The sequence below is a fragment of the Prionailurus viverrinus genome, chromosome A3, assembly GCF_022837055.1.
Source record: "Prionailurus viverrinus isolate Anna chromosome A3, UM_Priviv_1.0, whole genome shotgun sequence".
NCBI classification, from domain to species: domain Eukaryota; kingdom Metazoa; phylum Chordata; class Mammalia; order Carnivora; family Felidae; genus Prionailurus; species Prionailurus viverrinus.
In genome coordinates, this window is record NC_062563.1 from 90,909,370 (window position 1) to 90,932,830 (window position 23,461).

General features: G+C 38.8%; 1 protein-coding gene across 2 annotated transcripts; it reads right to left on the bottom strand.

Annotated features, from left to right (window-relative positions):
- Positions 1–1,027: 1,027 nt before the first annotated feature.
- Positions 1,028–20,284, bottom strand: MOB1A (MOB kinase activator 1A). 2 transcript variants are annotated; one of them, XM_047853668.1, is made up of 6 exons: positions 20,060–20,284; positions 16,152–16,315; positions 10,405–10,498; positions 8,909–9,042; positions 4,297–4,460; positions 1,028–2,707 (listed from the first exon to the last, which is right to left on the bottom strand). In XM_047853668.1, exons 1-6 carry the CDS (start codon positions 20,071–20,073, stop codon positions 2,630–2,632), a joined length of 648 nt encoding a protein of 215 aa, XP_047709624.1. In that variant the 5' UTR covers positions 20,074–20,284; the 3' UTR covers positions 1,028–2,629. The 2 variants fall into 2 exon arrangements, with proteins under 2 accessions (XP_047709624.1, XP_047709622.1); XM_047853666.1 differs by having other exon boundaries at positions 16,152–16,318; positions 20,060–20,283.
- Between the last annotated feature and the right edge of the window lie 3,177 nt (positions 20,285–23,461).

Sequence of the window (23,461 nt, forward strand, 5' to 3'; positions counted from 1 at the left end):
AGGTGACCTCTGATTTGGGGGGACAGGGGGTACGCTGTGGAACAGGCAGACACTGGGCACAGGGAGATAAATCACGAGAGAGAAGGGTCCGAGACAGACTGATTTCTTCCAACTCTTCTCAAAGGCTGGCCCTCTAGGCCAATCAGGAGGGCATCATCCTCTCCCCATTCTCAGGTCCTCTTGCCCTCCATTCCCTGACTTTAGATGTAAACAAAACAGCGTTAACTTAATGGTTAGGTGCATTGTTGGTTAAGCCTGATTAGCCTGGGAACCTGATAATGGTTTTTGTTGTTGTTTTTTAAAAAGGACGTTCTGAGTCTTAAATTACCAACAAATTTTTTATTTATGTCTAGCATGTGACCATCTTTGGTTTGTTTTGGGAGTGAGTCATGACGAGAGGGGGGGATTCCTAGCACTGAAAATAAATGGAGAAAAGTGAGAACTCTTTTGTTTAAGAATCATGAAATATTAGAAATGATGCAAAGTACAACCCCAGCTGAGAAATATAATTTCATTCCTTGAAGACTTAATCAAAGCCAAAGTTGAGAGGCAGTAACGTTCTAGGCAGCATCTAGAAACCTGCTTTCTTGTTCATAAATGATCAACATAAACACACTGAACTTCTGACAGGGACCTTTGGATAAGCTTTAAACATGGATTGTGGAATGTTTCAGACGGCTTTTCTCTTTTTTTCACAAGGGACTAATTATCCCACTTTTAAACTCCTGAAACGATATATGGTTTCAGCCTAAAATAGATAAGATGTTTTGTTTCCTTTAAAATTCTGGATATGTGGGGGCACCTGGGTGGCTCAGTCTGTTGGGCGTCTGACTTTGGCTCAGGTCATGATCTCACAGTTTGTGAGTTCGAGCCCCTCGTCGGGCTCTGTGCTGACAGCTTGGAGCCTGGAGCCTGCTTTGGATTCTGTGTCTCCCCCACCCCTGCTCATGCTCTGTCTCTATCTTTCAATAATGGATAAACATTAAAAAACAAAAATTAAAATTCTGGATATCTGGATATGAAGTTGAATTACTATAAAAATGGAGTAGCTAAGCAATTCTTCATACTTTAGTAGGACAATAAAAATAAATAACAGCAAAAAAAAAAAAAAAAACCCTAACAAATCTAACGTTTTATCAAAACCATCAAGGGAGTTGGTGAGTACTCTGCAAAAATCACGGCTCTGAAACCCAGAATGCAGACAAACTTAAAGCAGCGCCAGTCTGGCAGTCTTTAGTATACCCGTGCCCGGTACATTCTCAACAGGCAGCTGGAGTTTACTACATCCTAGAAACCTAACGGCTTTTATTTCACTAAAGGGGAAGATTCTTTTTATCCCAATAGAAGAATTTCAAGTTTTGATACAAAAACAATTAAAACAGGATTAAACCTATGGGGACTCAATCCATCCTTGGACTACGAACAGAATGAAGTAAGATTTTTTACTTATTCTTCCCATTTTGTTTCCCTTCAACACACACACACACACACACACACACAGCACACCAAACTAAGCTGTGTTATAAAATAAGATGTGTACACCTTCAAGGTTTTTTATTATGGTCTTCCTTAAGTTTTATCCTTATTGGGATAAAGATTAAGTATTTCTACACTACTCTTAATTAAGTCTCAAGTCACAACAAAAACATATAGAATTCTTTTTTTTTTTTTTTTAAAGGACACTCAAAAGAAAATAATCAAGTACTCTGAGTACTTTCTTCCATTCTCCTATCCAGAATTTCAAGGCCTCTGAAAAACAACATGAATGAAAATAGTGGTTCTGAGACCTAGATTTGTTGTAATTTTTTGCAGTCTTTTTCTCAGCCAAAAGCTACCTATTCAAATTAATCTGAATGAAGCATTTCAAAATAAAAATGTAAAAGACTACCCTTACATGCCTTAAGAAAATTATTTGTGATATACACACTCCTAAAAATTTAGATAGGTTTATGTGAATAAAATCCCAAATAAAGATTAAAAAATAAAGTCATTTTAGAAATAACTCTGGTTACTCCCATACCAACCACACAGGTCATATGAGGATTTAAAATGCAATCATGAATTTTGAAAAAATAAACATATATATATATATATATATATTCTTATCTATAAAAACACTAACATACAAACTTCAAACTAAAAGGTTATCCAAAGTAACACACAAATGTTCTAAATCTTAAGGAAACTTAAAAATATCTCTTCTATGTGTAAATAAAAGCAGAATAAAACAGATCTGAATGCATTATTAGGTAATTTGCTCTGGAAACCTGTTAATAAATTATTGGTGGGAATTCTCAATAGTCATTATGCTGCTACCCGAAGCACATTTTCTTCAGTAAAAGCGTAAGTAAACTAATAGACTTTATGTTAGTCATCACATATTACAACCAAGTATGACTCTGACAATAACAGGAGTGGTCACACAGTGCCTCAGATTCAGCTGTGTCTTGAATTTCTCACTGAAGGATTAGGCCAACCTACCTTTGGGACAATTTTATCAGTAGACACAAACAACAGGTGTCTTTTTAATCCTGTTCTTTTAAAGTCTGTATCACTAGTCTATAACAGAGAGCAATGAGAGAGTTCTAGCAGATGAAGCAAGAGGGTAACTGTGTTCTAGAAGAAACATTTATCTGTCTTTCGATCCAAGCTTCTCAATTAATTCCTGAAGAGGTGCCAACTCACGCCTATCAATCAGATTAAACTCCTAAAAAAAGAGAAGAAAAGTAAAATTTAAAAACAGATCTAATATTAAAACTCTGCAAATATCAGAGAAGGGATTCCTAACCCTAGTTTTCTGAAATCCAAAAAATGATGAAATCATCTCTGTAAACTTTTTTTTTTTTTTTTCCAGAGAGAGAGAGAATATACTCACACCTGAGCAGGGAAGAGGGGCAGAGGGAAAAAGAGAGAATCCCAACCAGGGTTCCATACTCAGCGCGGAACCTGATGCGGGGCTCCATCCCAATGAACCTGAGATCATGACCTGAGCCAACCGACTAAGCCACCCAGGCACCCCTGTAAACATTTTAAAATGGGATCATTTTTATTCATTTTTTATAAATATAGGGGGACTGACTAAAAAAACAACTGTATATATCAGCATGATCTTCACGGAGTAAAACATTAAAATCAAAACTATATATATTTTTGCATTTACATGGAAATGATCTTAAAACTATACAATGAGCTTTTGATAGTGGCCATGAGCTTTTGATAGGGGCAGTGGATCTGTTGCTTTCATAGATCTATACCTACATCTATCTGGTGTCTGTCTATTCTATAGCTACACTACACCCCCACCCTCTATCTGTACCTATACATCTGTATCAGCACCTACACTATACCTATAACTATGCTGTGCAACAATCTCAGAAGGAAGACAGAGAAAAGCACAGTACATTCTCCTTTGTGTGGCACATATAACTGAAATACACAGGATCTACTATAAAACTACTGACTTTTCTACCAAAAAACAGTGTCTAGACAGATGTAGTTACATTTTGCATATAGAATTATCTATCTCTAAAGCTGCTTTAATATCTTTTTCAAACAATGAATTGTTTTTATTTTTTAAATGTTCTTTTTTTATATATTTTGAGAGCGAGTGGGAGAGGGGCAGAGAAGGAGGGAGAGAAAATCCCACTGACAGCGCCTGATATGGGGCTCAACCCCACGGACTGTGACATCATGACCTGAGCCTAGATCAAGAGTCAGAAGGTTACACAACTGAGCCACCCAGGTGCCCCTCTTTTGATTTTTAAAAATTCCACTTCCAATTAAGGGCCCATAAATAATAGGCCACATCTCTGAAGGGGATGGTCCTTGAAGTTTCTAGCTGATGACTTCATAAGATTTGGCCTGAAATGGTACTTCTGGAAGGTTAAACCAAGACAGCGACTAACATGTTCTTCCAAAAGTCTCTCTTTCGGATATACCATCTCATGAAACAACCCAACTGCCGACGTTTTCTCATAGTATCCCTTCACTCGGCAGTGGCGATGGAACAGGGGGGTACGGAAAGCTATCCTGGGTTTCCGGTGCTCTTTGTCACATCCTAACCAGAGACCCGGTGGGGGCAGCCAGAGGCAGAAAGCCCAAAATGGGGTTGAAGCTTTCTATGTCGCTCTGCACACCAATGAAGTAAACAACACGGAAAGGAGAAAAGAGAGAATTCTGCTTATACTTTCACTCTATGTCTATAAATTAGACAACTCAGTAAATTGCTCTTTATTAAAATTACCAATCAAATGAGTTCAAGACAAAGGACAAAGAAGTCAACACAGTTCAACTTACCTGAACAAAGAAGATAAAGTGCTTAAAGGAGGTGTTGAGGTGGGCCTCCTCTTGCAGCTGCATCACAGAATCAAAGTGCTGGTGATAAATATGGGCATAAACCCGGAACAGACGCTTTAGAATGGTCTTCGCCACAGACATAAAGTTTTTGGGAAACGGGACACCTGTAAGCAAATATATACGTACGTTTATACACATATCAATTGGTCTTTTAGCTAACAGTAGAAAGTTTAGAAACTGCCATATGCAACTCCAACACACAAACACACACATTCACAAATACAAGCCTATTTTCCAGATATTTTTTTAAAGGGCAAAGGGAAAAAAAATCTCAAACAAATATATGAGGTATCCTCACATAGCATGCTTGTTCTGACTGCCTTAGACTAATAGGCACAGACATCAACCTATGATGTGCCGTTGAATCAAAGTTAAAATAAACATAATTTTAGCTATTTAACACTAGAGTTTCTTCCCAAGATTCAATGCAACAAGAATAAGTATTTTGACTATAAATAAAAACTTCTATTTTTGTAATTTGTAACTCTAAAAAATTTTTACACTCACACATGCACTCAATTAGGAATGAAAATTCCAAGAGAAAAAGGCATTATAATCTATGGTCTACAAATATTTTATCTTCTGAATTACTCTGAAAGACTAGTTTTTCTTCCTTAAATTAGGAGTCCCCAACTGTTTATCTTATCTTTTCAAAGTGTTATTTTCATTTTCCTACAGTACAAGACAGAGATACACTTCCTGAAAAGGAGAGGAAGGGCACCTCACCATTTTGCAAAGAAAATGAACACTTCCTTAGAAATGAACTGAGAGATGGTTTGGTAATCTCCCTTCAAGCAGTGTAGGTGGGGATGTGTCTCAATTCCTGAGAATTCCAGCTGATAAGATCAAAGTCTTAGAAAACAGGGACAGAAGGACAATACAGTGGCACGGAGAACAGTATATAAACATACAAGTCATCAGCTTCCAAAATAACCTAGATTAGACAGCCTTAATAAGCTATTCCACACCACCGCTCAAGAAACATTTTCCTTTCTTCAATCTTTCAGAAAACAAAGGTTAAAACACTTTCTCCTTTCATGCATTTTCTCAACCAGTCCATTTAATAGCCTGAAATTTAATGTCTTTTACTCTTTCAAGCTAATTTTTTTCATTTCTCCCACATCAGTCTTGGCTAACAACTTGCATTTTCATTTCGTTTTAAATTTTATTAATTTTTTTTCAAGGTAAGCTTTGCACCCAACATGGGGCTTGAACTCACAACCCTGAAATCAAGAGTCACACACTCTACTGATGGAGCCAGCCAGGTGCCACTAACAACTTGCATTTTCAAACATAATCCTGGAGCTTGTGGGCATGTTTTTCTGGACTGGGTCTTGTACTCCCGTATTGAAGAGATGAATTTTTAAGTCAAACTCCTTTCTGAGAATTTACAAATATGCATCTTGCTAATAAAAGGAATAGTTAACGATTGGATGTATTAGTTCAAAATGAGTAATAAACAATTCTATCCAATAAGAATAAATAATCGGCAGAAAATGTGGATAACAGCCTAACCGAGGGGGGGGAAAAGATTCCAGAACATTAGGCCGAATTACTGAAGAATGGAAAGCTGAAAAAAGAGAATAAAGTTGTAACTATTCTTTATCTTCCATAAATGGGAAGATATTCTTTAATGAATAAAGAACTGTAAGTAATTTGTTTCAAACCAAGCCTTTTCCAAACTGAATTTAACAGAAACATTCAAGCACAGTCAATATACAATAAAGAATCAGTGAGATGGGAATGCAAACTGGTGCAGCCACTCTGGAAAACAGTATGGAGGTTCCTCAAAAAACTAAAAATAGAACTACCCTACGACCCAGCAATTGCACTACTAGGCATTTATCCAAGGGATACAGGTGTGCTGTTTCGAAGGGACACACGCACCCCCATGTTTATAGCAGCACTATCAACAATAGCCAAAGTATGGAAAGAGCCCAAATGTCCATCGATGGATGAATGGATAAAGATGTGGTATATATACATAATGGAGTATTACTCGGCAATCAAAAAGAATGAAATCTTGCCATTTGCAACTACGTGGATGGAACCAGAGGGTATTACGCTATGCGAAATTAGTCAGAGAAAGACAAACATTGTATGACTTCACTCATACGAGGACTCACTCGTATGAGACACAGAACAGATGAACGTAAGGAAAGGGAAGCAAAAATAATATAAAAACAGGGAGGGGGATAAAACAGAAGAGACTCATAAATATGGAGAACAAACTGAGGGTTACTGGAGGGGTTGTGGGAGAGGGGATGGGCTAAATGGGGAGGGGCACTAAGGAATCTACTCCTGAAATCATTGTTGCACTATATGCTAACTAATTTGGATGTAAATTTTTAAAAATAAAAAATAAAATTAAAAAACAAAACAAAAAAAAGAATCGGCGAGAGAGGAAATAAAAGGTTTAATAATAAAATGGAAAAGTTGACCAACGGCAAACAGACCAGGTGTAATGTGATACATGCTTTCCCCGAAAGAGCCACTGATTAGATTGCAGTAAGGAATCTGCCAGGGTCTTAATGTGTGTATCTCCTCAAAACTCCTAGGTTGAAATCCTAATGCCCAGATGATGTTATTAGGAGGCAGGACTCTGGGAAGTGATTAGGTCACAAGCACATAGCCCTCAGGAGTGGGATTGTGCCCTTATAAAAGAGGCCCCAGAGAACTTTTGCTGACACCTTCCACTATATGAAGACTAGGTAAGAAGTCAGCAGCCTGAGACCCAAAAGTGGGCCTTCGCAAGGACCCAACTATGCTGGCACCCTGATCTTAGACTTCCAGCCTTTAGAACTGAAAAGTAACTTTTTGTTATTCATAAGCTATCTGATCTCTGGCATTTTTATTATTAGCAGCCAGAACAGATAAGACAGAATCCAACCTGTTGCTCATAAGACACTCTTAAACTGAAAATGACAAGGAGTGATCTCATGAATAGTGAAGCCAATCTTAATCAAAATATTAGCAAATAAAAAATACGATTCCAGTAAAACATTAAAAATCTACATATACTGGAGAAACCTTATGGTGACCAACAACAGACACTGGGAAAATATCACAAAACTCAACAACCATACCTGAGTTTTAAAAATTCACACACCTCTAACCAAAAGCACGATTCCTGCTTAATGCTGAAGTACTAGAAGCACTTGCATCAAAGTAAGGAAACAAAAGGATGTCTGCCATCATCACCATTACTCAGCACTACTCTGGGGCAATTAGATAAGACTTATACAAGAAACACCCATATCAGAAAGGAAGAGGCAAAATTAATATTATCTTAATGTGATTGCATACTTCAAAAACTCAAGAAAACCAACCAAAACAACTAAAATAATCAGAATCTGATGGTCAACTTATATAAAAATTTATATGAAAATCAATAGCTTTCCTATATACTAAACAATAACCACGTGGAAGGCAGGTATCAATTAAAAAAACACAAAATGTCTAGGGATAAACTTAAGAAACTTGAAAAATTAACAAAGTAAACTATAGAACTGCATAAGAGGAAGAAATAAAAGACATGAAGAAATGAAGAAATATATCTTGTTCTTGGGTAGAAAGACTCAGTATTGTCAAGAGAATAAGACTGCCTATATTAATCTACAACTTGTATGAAATAATAATCAAAATCTCATGAATATTTTTATTTTACCTTGCAAAAATGATTCTAAGTTCTTTGGAAGAACAAATATCCCAGAATAGCGGTGAATATTCTGAAAAAGAAGAGGAAGGAAGAGAGACTAGCCCTACAAGATGCTCAAAGATATATGGCCATGGTTATTAAAACAGTGTGGAATCCCTGTAGGAACAGATAAAGAGAATGAAAGACTCCAAATTATATGGCAATCTGGTGTACACATAAATAATCTGGGGAGAAACGACACATGTATTTGATAAATGGTGTTGGACAAACTGATTAGCATTTATAACTAGAAAAAAATGGAGGGAGCCTTGAGAAAAAAATTTCTGGCAAGAACAAAGATTTAAACATAAAAACAAAACCACAAAAGTACTAAATGAAAAAGTGGACAAATATTTTTATAATCTTGAAATAGGGAAACCCTTTCTAATCATTGTACTAAAATCCATACATCATAAAGGAAAAGATCAGCAGGACAAAATAAGAAAGTTACATACAGCAAGAATACCTCACGAACAAAATAAGAAAAAGGCAACCTGGGGAAAAATACATATAACATATACAACGAGCTAATATCCTTACCACACAAAGAAATGGACAAAGGATAGAAACAGAAAATAATGATCAATAATCCAAATCAGTATTTTTTTAAATACATTAAGTACATTAAGACAAATTTACCCAAATTGAAAAGAATAAAAACTGAGTAGCCAACAAGTAATAGTGAAAAAACACAGGCAGACACAAACACAACAGAAGGGATTTTGCATGTACAATCTTTTTGGAGAGGAATTTAGCAGTCTTTATTACTTTTTTTTTTTTAAAGTAACAGAGTATTAAAAAGAACACAACACATTTATCAGTTAAAAAGAAAAACAGTTCAACATTATAACTTACCAATCTTGGAAGGAAAAAGAGTTTCATCATCAAGCTGATCCTGAACCCAAGTCATCAAATAGTCAATGTATTTTGGAGCAGAACACTTGATTGGCTTTTTAATATTGGTACCATCTGCCCAATGATATTCATATCTGGGGAGAAAAAGATTTTATTGATATGAGTTTTCAAAAACATTAACAAATCTACAACTTGTAATCAAAGTAGGCCCACAATTTCTCAGTAGACGTTACATACAACTTTATTAAATTACCTCTCAAGTTTTACTGAAGATTACTCAAAGTTCCCTACAGAATTATCCTGAAATATGAGCTATAATTGAAAGACAAAAGGAGGATAATGTGGCAGCTGACAGTGCCAGAATGGATTTTTTTTTTTAACACAGCCCTAGGAAAGATAAAGGAACTACACATTCCAGGCAGAGGGTGCTAAGGACTGGGTAAGAGACTGATGCATCCACCCCATCTACAACAGTTGGCCATGAAAGTATCAACATCAGAGTCAAGACAGTAAGACTGTTTCTTGGAGAGGGTAAGTAAAGAAACATCCTGAGGCATGCATCTTTTCCTCTCTCCCTTTGCTGAGCTAGAATGATTAAGACTTCTGCAAAACTTCACTGTGTGAAACATTTAAGCCATAGAGAAGTTTAATTAATTAAACTTAACACAAAATAAAAACATTCCTCCAAAATACTGTAATTAAAAATAGGACTATAAACTCATTGGAGACTTTTTTCCTTTATACCTGTAGCAAATTCAGGAAGGACAGTTTTTTCCCAAGGGGTAAATATCTCACTCAATACCATCTATCCTCACATAAAATGGCCAATTATTGGCAAAAAGACTGGAAAGAAACACACTAAAACATTAATCCCACCACACCTTGACTTAACATTATGGGTGATAAAGAGTTCCATGTTTCTTAATATTTCTTGAAATTTATTATAGTCAAATTTTCTATTTTTTATTTTTAAAGTTTATTTATTTATTTTGAGAGAGAGAGAGCGAGCACGCACACGCACACACCCACTCACAAGCTAGGGAGAGGCAGAGAAGGAGCGAGAGAATCCCAAGCAGACTCCAAGCTGACAGTACGCAGCCCAAGGCAGGGCTTGATCTCACAAACCCTGAGCCGAGATCAAGAGTCGGACGTTTAACCAACTGAGCCACCTACGTGCCTCTATAGTCAGACTTTTAAAACCTAGCATCTTTGAGCCAGATTAAAGCAGCACAATTTGCAAGTAATTAACATAAATTACACACAAGAAAAAATTGAACATTACTTACTATAATGCAATTAAATACTAAATACCACATACCAAAATATTTAATAACAAAAAGCTTATAGGGAAGTATTCGAGAACTCATAAAACTGAACTACTTTTACACAAGCAAACAGATAAGAAAAACAAAAAAGCTTTATAATTTGATTTGCATCAATTAGCAGTTAGCTTTATTTAGTACTTCAAGTACCTATATAATAGGCAGTATATGTACCTTGGACCTGCAGACATGACTGGACAGCTTGCTTCAGTGCAGAATTCTGTAATAGTCCCATATAACATGTTGATCTGGTTGAAAAAATCCACAGCTGGAAAGATAAAAGGAAAATTGTGTTAAAATGTTTGTGCCAACACAGTAAAATATCAGACCTCTCAGTTGAAGAAAAATGGACAATGCCTTCAAGTTCTTGAATAAATCCCCAGGAGATTCAACAATCCAGAGGCACTGCAAATTCTCTTCTAAGTTGCTTCTTCTCAAGTTGTTTACTTAACTTTAAAATTAACTTTTAATATATATTCACTTTAATATACTAAGCTTTTACCCAGCATAGAAGAGCAAGAAAATAAAACATTAGCGGCAATTCTAACTTAATGGTGACTATTGGATCATTAGAATATATAATTTGGTTATATCCAAAGGAATAAAAAAAGTCTATTGCTTGCTATCAATCTGGACCAGACAACCATTTGTGTTAGGAGAAAGTGTTGTGGAATATACTGTGAAGGAGAAGGTGTAGCAGCTATATTAATAAGCATTTGAAAATTCTTATAAAAAACCTGAAGCCTAGGGACACCTGGGTGGCTCAGTCAGTTGAGCATCTGACTTCGGCTCAGATCATGATCTCACGGTTTGTGAGTTTGAGCCTCAAACTGGGCTTGCTGCTGTCAGCCTGTCAGCATAAAGCTTGCTTCCAATCCTGTGTCCCCCCTTCTCTACCCCTCCCCCGCTTGCACTCTCCCCAAAATAAGTAAATATTTAAAAAAACAAAACAAACAAAAAAACAACCTGAAGCCTAACTCATGCTGAGTACATAAAAAGGACATGGGACAATATCCCTTGCCTCTGAGACTCCAGCTAAGAGAAGGGATAAAATTGAAACAAAGAGTACAACATGTTAAGGGTTCAGAGAAAAGACAACATCTTGAAGGGCTGAGGTAGTCAGAGAGCACTTCCTACAGGAGCTTCAGCTAGGTATGGAACAAAATGGAGGAGGAAGGGGGTAAGTAATGAACTTATCTGAGTAAAATGTTCCTCTGCAAAGACACCCACATAAGCTTTGGAAAGTTTGAAAAAATGTTTCAGTTCCCTGTCTAAAGGAGTACCTAAAAACCAACTAGGGCTTTTCCAAGTTTCTTAAAAATCAAGTAGACAAAAAAGTTCTACCTTGTCAAAAGGATGTTTATATAAAACTCCCTCATTTATAAACCTTCCTCTTAATGAGTCATGTTTCTAAGAAAGTAATAGGCATTCAATATTCATTCAAAACAAACAGTATGCCCAGATGGTGTGCTGGCTTATTGGTCTAAAGCAGCTGTTCTCAAAATGTGGTCCGGGGATCCCTCCTAGTTTCAAGGGGCATCTGTGAGGTCAGAGCATTTCAATGGCTCTTTTCACACTCATCCTCTCAGAAGGCACAGTGGAGTTGTCCAGGGGCTCCTGATGTGAGGCATCAAACAGAATGAATGCAGAAGTGGACAGGACAACTCGGTTGTCTCCTATTAAGCCAAACATGAAAAGAGATTTCCAAACATGTAAAACAATGCCATACTCATCACTAAAACTCAATTTGGAAAACAATCATTTTTCATAAAAATATATTTAGGTCAACATGCAGTGAGTTATTTTTAAAAAATTAAAAAGTATTTATGGGGCGCCTGGGTGGCTCAGTCGGTTAAGTGTCCGACTTCAGCTCGGGTCATGATCTCGTGGTTTCTGAGTTCAAGCCCTGCGTCAGGCTCTGTGCTGACAGCTTGGAGCCTGAAGCCTGCTTCGGATTCTGTGTCTCCTCCTCTCTCTGCCCCTCCCATGCTCATGCTCTGTCTCTCTCTGTCTCTCAATTTATTATTAATTATACAATATATGATATATAATTTATTATAAATGTTAAAAAAATTTTTAATAAAAAAATTAAAAAGTATTTAAAATGTCTCGATTTTAATTTCTAACACAGTAAGTGTCACTAGATATAACCTACATAATTAAAAGCTCTTTGGGGTTCTTGATAATTTTTTAGAGAATAAAGGGATCTTGAGACTGAAAGTTTTGAGAACAGCTAACCTAAAGAAAAAGTCTCAAAAACTGAAGGCTGAAGAAGGCCAACAGATGCCTTCAAAATAACAGATGATAATTTGAGTTAAGGTTTAAAAGAACAGGGGAGAGGGGTGTCTGGGTGGCTCAGTAGGTTGAGTGGTTAAATGCCCGACTTTGGCTCAGGTCATGATCTCACAGCTCCTGAGTTCGAGCCCCACGCCGGGCTCTGTGCTGACAGCTCAGAGTCTGAAGCCTCCTTTGGATTCTGTGTCTCCCTCTCTTTCTGCCCATCCCCTGTTCACATGCTCTCTCTCAAAAATAAACATTTAAATTTTTTTAATCTTTATTTATTTTTGAGACACAGCGTGTGAGCAGGGGAGGAGCAGAGAGAGAGGGAGACAGAATAGGAAGCAGGCTCCAGGCTCCGAGCTGTCAGCACAGAGCCTGACGCGGGGCTCGAACTCACAAACCATGAGATCATGAGCTGAGCTGAAGTCGGACGCTTAACCGACTGAGCCACCCTAGATGCCTCCCTCAAAAATAAACATTAAAAAAAATTTAATTAAAAATAAACATTAAAAAGATTAAAAATAAAAGAACAGGGGAGGGTCTTTTTTGAATATATTATGCTTCACATGGTTCACAAATAAAAAGATATATGAAAATATATAGTGATTTTTTTTTTTTAATGTTTTATTTTTGAGAGAGAGAGGGAGAAAGAGAGAGAGAGAGAGAGAAACAGAGCATGAGTGGGGAGGGGCAGAGAGAAGGGGACAACAGAATCCAAAGCAGTCGCCAGGCTCTGAGATGTCAGCACAGAGCCTGACACAGGGCTCAAACTCACAAACTGTGAAATCATGACCTGAGCCAAAGTCAGACACTTAACCAACTGAGCCACCCAGGCACCCCTATAAATGATAAATCTTAATCCCAGTCACTCCAACTTCCTCTTACAGATAACCACTACATTATTTTTTTTTTTTGTCTCCTGCCTAAGTACCTTTGTCCTGTGTTACACAAAATATATCACATAGTTCTGTAACTTGTTTTTTTCTCTTAGTAATATGAATAATGGCTTTTTAATGTGCTGAAGAAAACAAAAATTTTTCTCAATATGGCTACTAGAGTTTTAAATTACATTTGTAGTGCACATTATATTTCTATCAGACAGTGCTGGTCAAAGGAGTGATTAGCATTAGCTGAATTAACTCCACATAAAAAGATAGCTAGACACCATGGAAGTATACACACGGTTGGGAGTATATGCCACCACTGAAGTAGTCTTACAAACAAACAAAATCAAACTTGAATTTGAACAAAGCTCCAAATCTGTGCAAACATGGGTGCCGCTAGCCACATACGGCTACTTACATTAAAAGTAAATTTAAAATTTAGTTCCAGTCACTCTAGCCACATTTCTAGAGCTAAACGGCCACAGTACAGACATAGAACATATGCATCATTGCAGGAAATTATACTGGACAGTGTTGCTGTAGATCTAACATTTACAGGAAATAAAAGGAAGAAGAGAACATAATGGATGCCCCGAGGGTATAATCAACAGAATTCATACTGTGGTAAACAAATGAACTGGTTTCTTCAACAATAACAAAATAGCAAGAAAAATAGACTGCAATGAGGGGAAACCTGTGGATTAAGAGATTCAAGAAACATTACACACAGGCCTTATTAGTCCTGATTTAAAACAACCATAAATTTTTTTTAAAAAGAAACATTTAGGGGCACCTGGGTGGCTCAGTTGGTTGAGTGTCCGACTTCTGCTCAGATCATGATCTCACAGTTAGTGAGTTCGAACCCCACATCGGGCTCTGTGCTGACGGCTTGGAGCCTGGAGCCTGCTTCAGATTCTGTGTCTCACTCTCTCTCTGTCCCTCCCTCACTCACGCTCTGTCTCTCTCTCTCTCTCAAAAATAAATAATAGAACATTTTTTTTTTTTAATTTTTTTTTTTCAACGTTTATTTATTTTTGGGACAGAGAGAGACAGAGCATGAACAGGGGAGGGGCAGAGAGAGAGGGAGACACAGAATCGGAAACAGGCTCCAGGCTCCGAGCCATCAGCCCAGTGCCTGACGCGGGGCTCGAACTCACGGACCGCGAGATCACGACCTGGCTGAAGTCAGACGTTTAACCGACTGCGCCACCCAGGCGCCCCTATAATAGAACATTTTTAAAAATTAAAATAAAAAAAAAAGAGAAACATTTATAAGACAATCAGGGAAAATGTGAACGCTGACTGGATATTTGCTAACAAAGGAATGACAGTATTGTCATTATCTTTAAAAGGGGGTGTTCTTGTCTTTTAGAGATAGGGAATATTTATAAATGAAATATATTTGGGATTCACTTCAAATCAATCAGGGAGAGGTGGGTCGGCCTGCAAATGAGGAACAAAGAGAAGTGGGGAGAGGGGGGAGGGGAGGGAGGTGGAGAGGGAGGAATGAAAATATAGAAAGAAAAAAACAATCAGGGTGAGATACAGAAGCATGAACTGGCCATGAATTGACAGTTGTTGAAAGTGGATAATAGATGCCTGGGAATTCACTATACTAGTTTCTCTACTTCTGTATGTTTGAAATTTTCCATTAAGAAGTTTAAAAATTCCTGTAACATCTAAATTTCCTAACGGATTTAAACCTTATCACCCAGCACTGATCTCAGAAATGACGGGCTTGGGGCACCTGGGTGGCTCAGTTGGTTGAGTATCAATCTTGATTTGGGCTCAGGTCACAATCCCAGAGTCCTGGGATCAAGCTCCGCATTGGGCTCTGCACTGAGGTGAAGCCTGCTTAAGATTCTCTTTCTCTCCCCCACCACTCCTCTCCCCAACTCGCGTGCACGGACTCTCTAAAATTAAAAGAAAAAATGGGGCGCCTGGGTGGCGCAGTCGGTTAAGCCTCCGACTTCAGCCAGGTCACGATCTCGTGGTCCATGAGTTCGAGCCCCACGTCAGGCTCTGGGCTGATGGCTCGGAGCCTGGAGCCTGTTTCCGATTCTGTGTCTCCCTCTCTCTCTGCCCCTCCCCTGTTCATGCTCTGTCTCTCTCTGTCCCCAAAATAAATAAACGTTGAAAAAAAAATTTTTTTTTTTTAAATAAAAAAATAAAATTAAAAGAAAAAAGAAAAAAAAGAAATGACAGGCTCAAATATCCAAATCTCTAACTTCAGTACATATAACCTTCCATGTAATGCTAGCTTTCTTGAACTCAGAGTGATTTTCAGCTCATGGGTCCCTCCTGTTTTCTCCCAATTTCTTAATTTCCTTCTGACCACTTCTAAGTCACAACAATCAAGTGACGGCCCACATGAACTGCAACGGACTTTTGTGTATACGCAGGCAGATGAGAGCTGCTGGGAGGGGGGTGCAACTGTGAGGATGCATTCCCTGCAAAGTCATAGAATTTTGCATTCCAATCTTTTATTTGACCTCACTCAGCAATTCATCCACTCTATCCTCAGAAATTAACCCAAAGCACTCAACGTTTCTCCTCCAGTCTGTCTACTCAACCACACTGGCTACAACCAAGTACTCTGAAAAGAACACAGTTTCTAATGTATTTGTACTTCTGAGTTTCTTTACAGGTACAGCATTATACTACAACAGTTATACCTGTAAAAGGAAATTCATTACCAAAAAATGTTGGCAAAATGTTCTTATAAATCAGCAAAGCTGAATGCTATTGAAAACTTACTGTTAACAGCAATCCATTCATTGAGGTCCTCTCCCTCTGGTAACATAACAGCTTGTCTCAGATTCCCACTTCCCAGAGTTGCTTCTGCATGTTTTAAGAGTTCATACTGATGAGAGCCCTCAGGGATATTCTTCTTTGGTTTGAACGTTTTGGAAGAGCGGCTGCTGCTGTTAGGTTGAAAGTAAAAGTATTATCAATTTTTAGGACTGAAAGCAGCACGGCATAATTTTAGGCATATAAATTGTTCTGAAAATAAAAAATACTCCCTGAAAAGTGCCAGGATGGGGAGGGTGTTATGATCCTAATCTGAGTGCCAAAAGTTAAAATAATTACATTAAGTGTGAGCTAGGGTAAAAGAGAAATTAGTATTTTAATACACTTGGTGAAAGGGTAAAGTGTGTAATATTTTGGGAAGGCAATATAACAAGATCTACAGACACGGGAAGTACTTTCAACCCATCCCTTCTACTTCTAGGTATTTCTCCTAGATATGGATAAGGATGTGCTTCCCAAGATTGGTTTTAACAGTGAAAAATGTGGAAACAATCCTAAAGCTTATTAGTAGAGGAATAAATAAATCACAATACATCCATAACATGGAATACTATACAGTAGTTAAGAACAAGATAGAGCTACATGTATTCACATGGAAAGATCTCAAGACATAGTTTAACATATTAAAAGACAAAATGTACAGTGGAAGTTCATTCTGTAAATGCATAGAGAACGTTAGAAAGGGGGCACCAGAGGAAGAGCACGCGACTCTTAATATCAGGGTTGAGTTTGAGGCCCACATTGGGTGTAGAGATTACTTAAAAATAAAATCTTAAGAAAAAGAAAACTAACATGAAATGATATCTCAAGATTCAATATGCTCTTCATCTCAATTAATACCTTTATGCTTCAAATGGTACCATCAAAACAGTGTAAACAATCCACAAAACGGGAGAAAGTATTTGCGATTCATAGAGGTGATAAAGGACCTGTATCCAGGATAAAGAATTCTTCCAACTTAAAAACAAAAAAACAACCCAATTTAAAAATGATCACAAGAGGGGTGCCTGGGTGGCTCAGTCGGTTGAGCGTCGACATCAGCTCAGGTCATGATCTCACGGCTCATGAGTTCGAGCCCCGCGTCGGGCTCTGTGCTGACAGCTCAGAGCCCGGAGCCTGCTTCTGCTTCTGTGTCTCCCTCTCTCTCTGCCCCTAACCCACTCGCATTCTATCTCTGTCTCTCTCAAAAATAAACAAACGTTAAAAATAATAATAAATAAATAAATAAATAAAAATGATTACAAGATTCAAACAGACATTACTCCAAAGAAGATATACAAATGGCCAATAGCATACAAAAATATACTGACCATCATTAGTCATTAGGAAAATGCAAATTAAAATCATGAGAGAACATTTCACATTCATTCAGGATGACTATAATCAAAAAGACAATTGACAAGTGCTACTTAGGATGTAGGTAAATTGAAACTCTCATGCAGTGCTGGTGGGAATGCAAAATGGTTCAGTGTTTTGAAAAAGTTTGGCAGTTCCTCAAAAGGTTAAACATAGTTACTATATAACTTCTCATTCTACTCAGACAGAATGAGAAATGAACGTGTACATCCAATACAAAAATCTGTACACAAAAGTTACAGATGTATATAAAAGTTACAGATGAATAATGGCTGCATTATTCATAACAGTCAAAAAGTGGAAACTCAAATGCCTGTCAACAAAACAAAAAGAAAAAAAGGGCCTCACATTTAGATCCAAAAAGTAACTAAGCAACTGAGCATCCACAATCAAACCACTAATTTAACATGAACTCATAAGAGAAAGACTTTGGGGGAGAAGGGAGAGACTGTTCCAGTAATATGGAAATTTACAATTATAATCTAAGTCATACAAACTTGACAGGTAGGAAAAAATAATTTGAACAGATATTCTCCATAGTGCTATTTTATAACAGCAAAATACTAGACAGAATCCAAATTTCTCTACTCTGTATTGGTTTGATAAGATTTCAAATCCATTTATGACTTGTTTTAATCCATTTGTTTATGACTTAAGTTTGTTTTAATTCACTTGTTTATGACAAAACAAAAAAAAGTTTTCATATAAGAATAAAGTAAATTGTGTCAAGACATCATCCTCTCATCTGTTCTCACCCATAACTCAGTAGTTCAGCTGCTCAGGGACCCTGCTGGGGCTTAACAATGAAAACTTATTAAGAAGTAACTATGGCAAGGAGACATTTTGACTACAAATACCAAGAATTTGTGAAGAGTCCTCAAGAGTGCTGGGTCTGGGCAAGGTGACACTCTGATGATCTGAACAGTTCTCTGTAAACCTTGGGACAATTAGCCCCTGCCACGCAAATGCCCAGCCCCAGAAGGAAAATCCACCTGCTGGTCAACACCAGCGCCATGGTTCCCTGGCAACAAGGAACTTTTACTTTCGTGCTGGCAGCTGGACCTCAGCTCTGGGTTGGGTAAGCCCAACTCCTCTCCTCAGTACTGACTCGTATAAAGATACACCTCAACTAAATTTGGACTTTATTTCTTTCATGTCCCCTTGCCTGGAACAATAGTGTAAATAATCTATCACTGATTTGAAATATTTCACTAGCTTATTAAGAAACTTATCCTGTATGCACTTGGCTTATGAAATTCCTACAGCAAACCTAGGTTAAATAAATTGCTGGCAAAGACCAAATCAGTCTCTGAGTGTAATTTGCTTCCCAAAGCAAAACATTCTCACAGTAAGAAACTGGATAAACTCTGGTTACAGAATACTATACAATTTAATAATAAATTTAATGAAAATATCAAATATGTGGACGATGGATGTTTACTCAATCACACAACACACATTCAAGTAATGTACCAGGTAGAGGGAGCCACCTGAAAATAATGTGTTGCAGCAATGCTTCCAAACCTAAAAATGTTTAAGAATCATCAGTGGAGCGCCTGGGTGGCTCACTTGGTTAAGCATCAGCTCTCATTCTGGCTCAGGTCATACATATCTCACAGTTGGTAAGGTGGAGCTGAGCAGGGCTCTGCAGGGAGCAGTGCGGAGCCCGCTTGGGATTCTCTTTCTCTCTCAAAATAAGCATTTTTCAAAAATCGTCAGATAATTTACAAAAGTTTCCATTTAAGACTCATTTGGGCCCCAGGCCTTATCTCTAAAATATGAGTCTACCCAGGAAAAGTTAATTACACAAAGTCACAGGGCCAGCCTGGCTGGCTCAATCAGGAGAGCGTGCCACTCTTGATCTCGGAGTTGTAAGTTTGAGCCCCACACCGGGTGTAGAGATTACTTAAAAATGAATAAATAAAATCTACACAAATTCACAATGTGGCTGAATTCGCACTGGACAGAAGTCTGCATGCAAGGCCGCAGCTTAACTTCAAGCTTCCCAAACTGCAGCACTACCCGTTTTCCGGGGGCAGTGTTTTTCCACGGGGGTAATTTAATACTGAAGGTAATAAAACTTGACAAACGGTGGAGTAAAAAGCTAAGTCAGAATGGATCATTAGACTAGACGGCTCCAGACTTGAAAGGAATGGGAAGCCCAGAGACAGGGTTCGGGGTTCCGCCCCTGGGTCGTCCCGCCGCCCTCAGGGGCGCTCGGGCGGAAAAGTTTGGAGGCACTGCCGGTCTCGGAGCCTCACTACTCCGCAACCCTCTCGCTCCGCTTCCTTTGCCTCGACCTTCACCTCCATCTGCCTGGGCCCACGTCCGGGCCTCCCCCGTGGCCCGCGGGAGTGGGGGGAGGGGTGACAAAGCAAACGTCAGTCACTTCGACCCCAACTCCGGGGCCCGGCCCTAGCCTCAGGTGCCTCCTTGCCCCCTTCCTCGCCCTTGCCCTCGGCCTTCAGCCCTGGGGCCCTCGGCTCGGCCACACTCACAAGAGGAAGCTCATCTTCTATCCTCGGAGGGGAGGGGCCGTTGGCCCCCGCCGCGGTCTGGACTCGTAACCCGCGCGGGAACCACGAGGAAGCGGACAGCCCTCAGCTCTCCGCCAGCGGAAACACCGAGCGCCGCTGCTCCGAGCCGGGGGTCTTGCCGGTGCTAGCTGCTACGCTCGCCACCCCCACCTTGCCGACCCGAAATGCGGAACCAGCAAAATCTCGCGAGCGAAGGCTTTGGCTCGCCCCGCCCCTGCGAGAGGGACTGGGCGCGCCCCTTTGCGCCCCGCCCACTCCTAAAGCTCAGCCAATCAGCGGCCTCCAAGCCGGGACTGCCTTCTCCTGAAGGCGTGGTCAGGTAGCGCTCCTTGACCTGGAGGAGCGGCTCACCTTGTGCTTGGTCTGCGTTGTTGCTGTTGGGTTCCGTGCCATCTTCTTATGGCAGGAGTCTCTAAAAGCGCTGCAATTTTTAAAAATTTAGTTTTATTTTTAAATGGAGATATAATTCACATAATATGAAATTGACCCTTTAAAAATATACACTCTAGTGGTATTTTTCCTCTATTTAGAGTTGCACAACCATCACCTCTAATTCTAGAACATTTTTCCCCAAAAAGAAACCCATCATTTCTCTTTCTTCCTTCTGGCAACCCCTGGCAACAACTGGTCTACATTTTTTTATATGGTCTTGCATCTGGACATTTCACATAAATGGAATTATACAAATATGGTCTTGTGACTGGCTTCTCTCACTTAGCATAATATTTTCAAGGTTCATCCACATTGTAGTACTTAATTCCTATATATCAGTACTTAACTCCTTTTTATGGCTGAATAATATTCCATTGTAGGAGTATACCTATTTTGTTTATCCATTCATCAGCTGATGGACATTTGAGTTGTTTCTACTTTTTGACTATTATAAGTAATGCTACTACCAACATTCCTGTACTGGTTCTTGTATGGATAAATGTGTGCATTTCTCTTGGGTATTATATCCAGGAGGGGCTGGATAGTATGCTAACTAAATATATGTTTAACTTTTTGAGGAATTCCCAAACTGTTTTCCGAATTGGCAGCACCATTTTGCATTCACACTGGCACCTGTCTAAGGGTTCTAATATTTCCATATCCTTTACTATTTCCTAGACATTTACTATTGTCTTTTTTATTATAGCCATCATAGTAGTGGGTGTGAAGTGATACCTCATTGTAGATTTTGATTTGCATTTCCCTGCCAGCTACTGTTGAGAACATTTTCATGTGCTTATTGGTCATTTGAAACAAATTTATTTTCACCTTCCTTTAAAGTTATCTCAGCCCCTCAAAGGACAATACAACAACCCAAAAGGGGTTCCATTTCAATAACAATGTAGCTCACCTTCTCCAGGACATCACCATCCCTTTGTTCCTCAACACCCACCCACCTGGATTCTGCACACTGCTTGAAACTGCAGAAATTTTTCTCATCAAGCTCTCCAGTGTCTTAGTTTTTAAAGTCCATGAACATTTTTTAGTCCTTATCTGACTTGTCATTTAGTTCTATCTGGCCTATTCTACCAGACTTCTCATTTGATCACAGTGATTCCTTAAAAAACAAACAAACAAACAAAAAAAATATATAAAACCAAAAAAACCTCTTTATTACTCCCTGTGATCTGGCTTCTATAAGGTGAGATTATAAGAAAAGAGGAGACCATGGCCAAAGATGTTGTAATAGTTTACTTTAGCCACACTTTTTTGTTAGCAAGTGACAGAAACCTACATTGTTCATATTTCTATCTGACCTGTCTTATATTTTCTTTCTTACTAGACTGTGAACTCTTTTCGGGGCAGAGATATAGGTAGGTCATTGGTTATCCCCATTGCTCAACACAGTGCCTAGCACACAGAAACTAGGCACTCATGAAATGAATGGGGACATAAACTGGAATTCCTACTTTCATTGGGGAGATTGACACAGCAATAAATGATAATCAGTGCGGTATTACCTGTACTGATAAGATGCAAGGTGGAGGAATTCTAGACTTTTTAGGACTTGTCCTTAATTTCATTTTCTAGCTTCATTGTTCAAGATTAACACTGTTCCCCAACAATTCCTTGCTGTTTCCCCAATAAGCCCTGGATCTCCTTGACTTGAATCCTCACCCCTGTTCTTGCAATTTTCTGTCTGGAATGCCCCAACATCTACATCATACCCTGTTCTTCAAGATCCATCCAGAAGTCCTCTTTCCCTCCTCTGAACTTTTGTAGCCCTTTATGTATATCCTTCTTACAATACATAATTATGGTTCAAATTAAAAGTAGTATTTATAGGGAGACTGGGTGACTCAGTTGGTTAAGCGTCCAACGCTATTTTGGCTCAGGTCACGATCTCACAGCTTGACAGTTCGAGCCCTGCAATGGGCTCTACACTGACAGTGCAGAGCTTGCTTAGGATTCTCTCTCTCCCTCTCTCTCTGCCCCTTCCCACTCTCTCTTTCTCTCAAAATGAATAAACTTTTTAAAAAAGTAGTATTTACATATTAAACAACTGTCGTGTTGGGGGTAGGAATTTGAGGGTTTATGCTCTTTTCTACTTTTCTGTATATTCAGTTTTTTTTTCCAATAAGCAAATACTAACATTATTTTTTTAATTTTTTTTTTTTTAAGTGAGACAAGATAGGCCTGCCTGGCAGGCTCAGTCGGAACAGCATGTGACTCTTGATCTCGGGGTTGTGAGCCCCACATTGGGGGTAGAGATTACTTAAAAATAAAATCTTAGGGGCGCCTGGGTGGTGTAGTCAGTTAAGCGTCCGACTTCAGCCAGGTCACGATCTCGCGGTCTGTGAGTTCGAGCCCCTCGTCAGGCTCTGGGCTGATGGCTCAGAGCCTGGAGCCTGTTTCCGATTCTGAGTCTCCCTCTCTCTCTGCCCCTCCCCCGTTCATGCTCTGTCTCTCTCTGTCCCAAAAATAAATAAACGTTGAAAAAAAAATTTTTTTTAAATAAAATCTTAAAAAAATAATAAAGTGAAGCAAGATCGAATAGTGACTAAAAAGCTCAGATTTTGCAGGTGATTTCTGTGTTTGAAACCTGCCAGTGCTACTTAATAATCATAGGACCTTAAGTATTTTCATAATCCTTTGTCTTAATCTTCTCACCTGTAAAATGGGGGACAACCTCACATGGCTGTGAGGATTAAATGAGTTCAGATATAGAGCTCACTTAGACTATTCTTAGAACATATACTGGATTCACTTTTGCTATTTATTTAGTTAGTTACTTATTTAAGGTTTATTTAATTTTGAGAGAGAGAATGCACATGCGCTTGCAAGTGGGAGAAGGGCAGAGAGCCGAGAAACAGAGGATCCGAAGCAGGCTCTGCCCTGATAGCAGAGAACCCAATGAGGGGCTCGAACTCA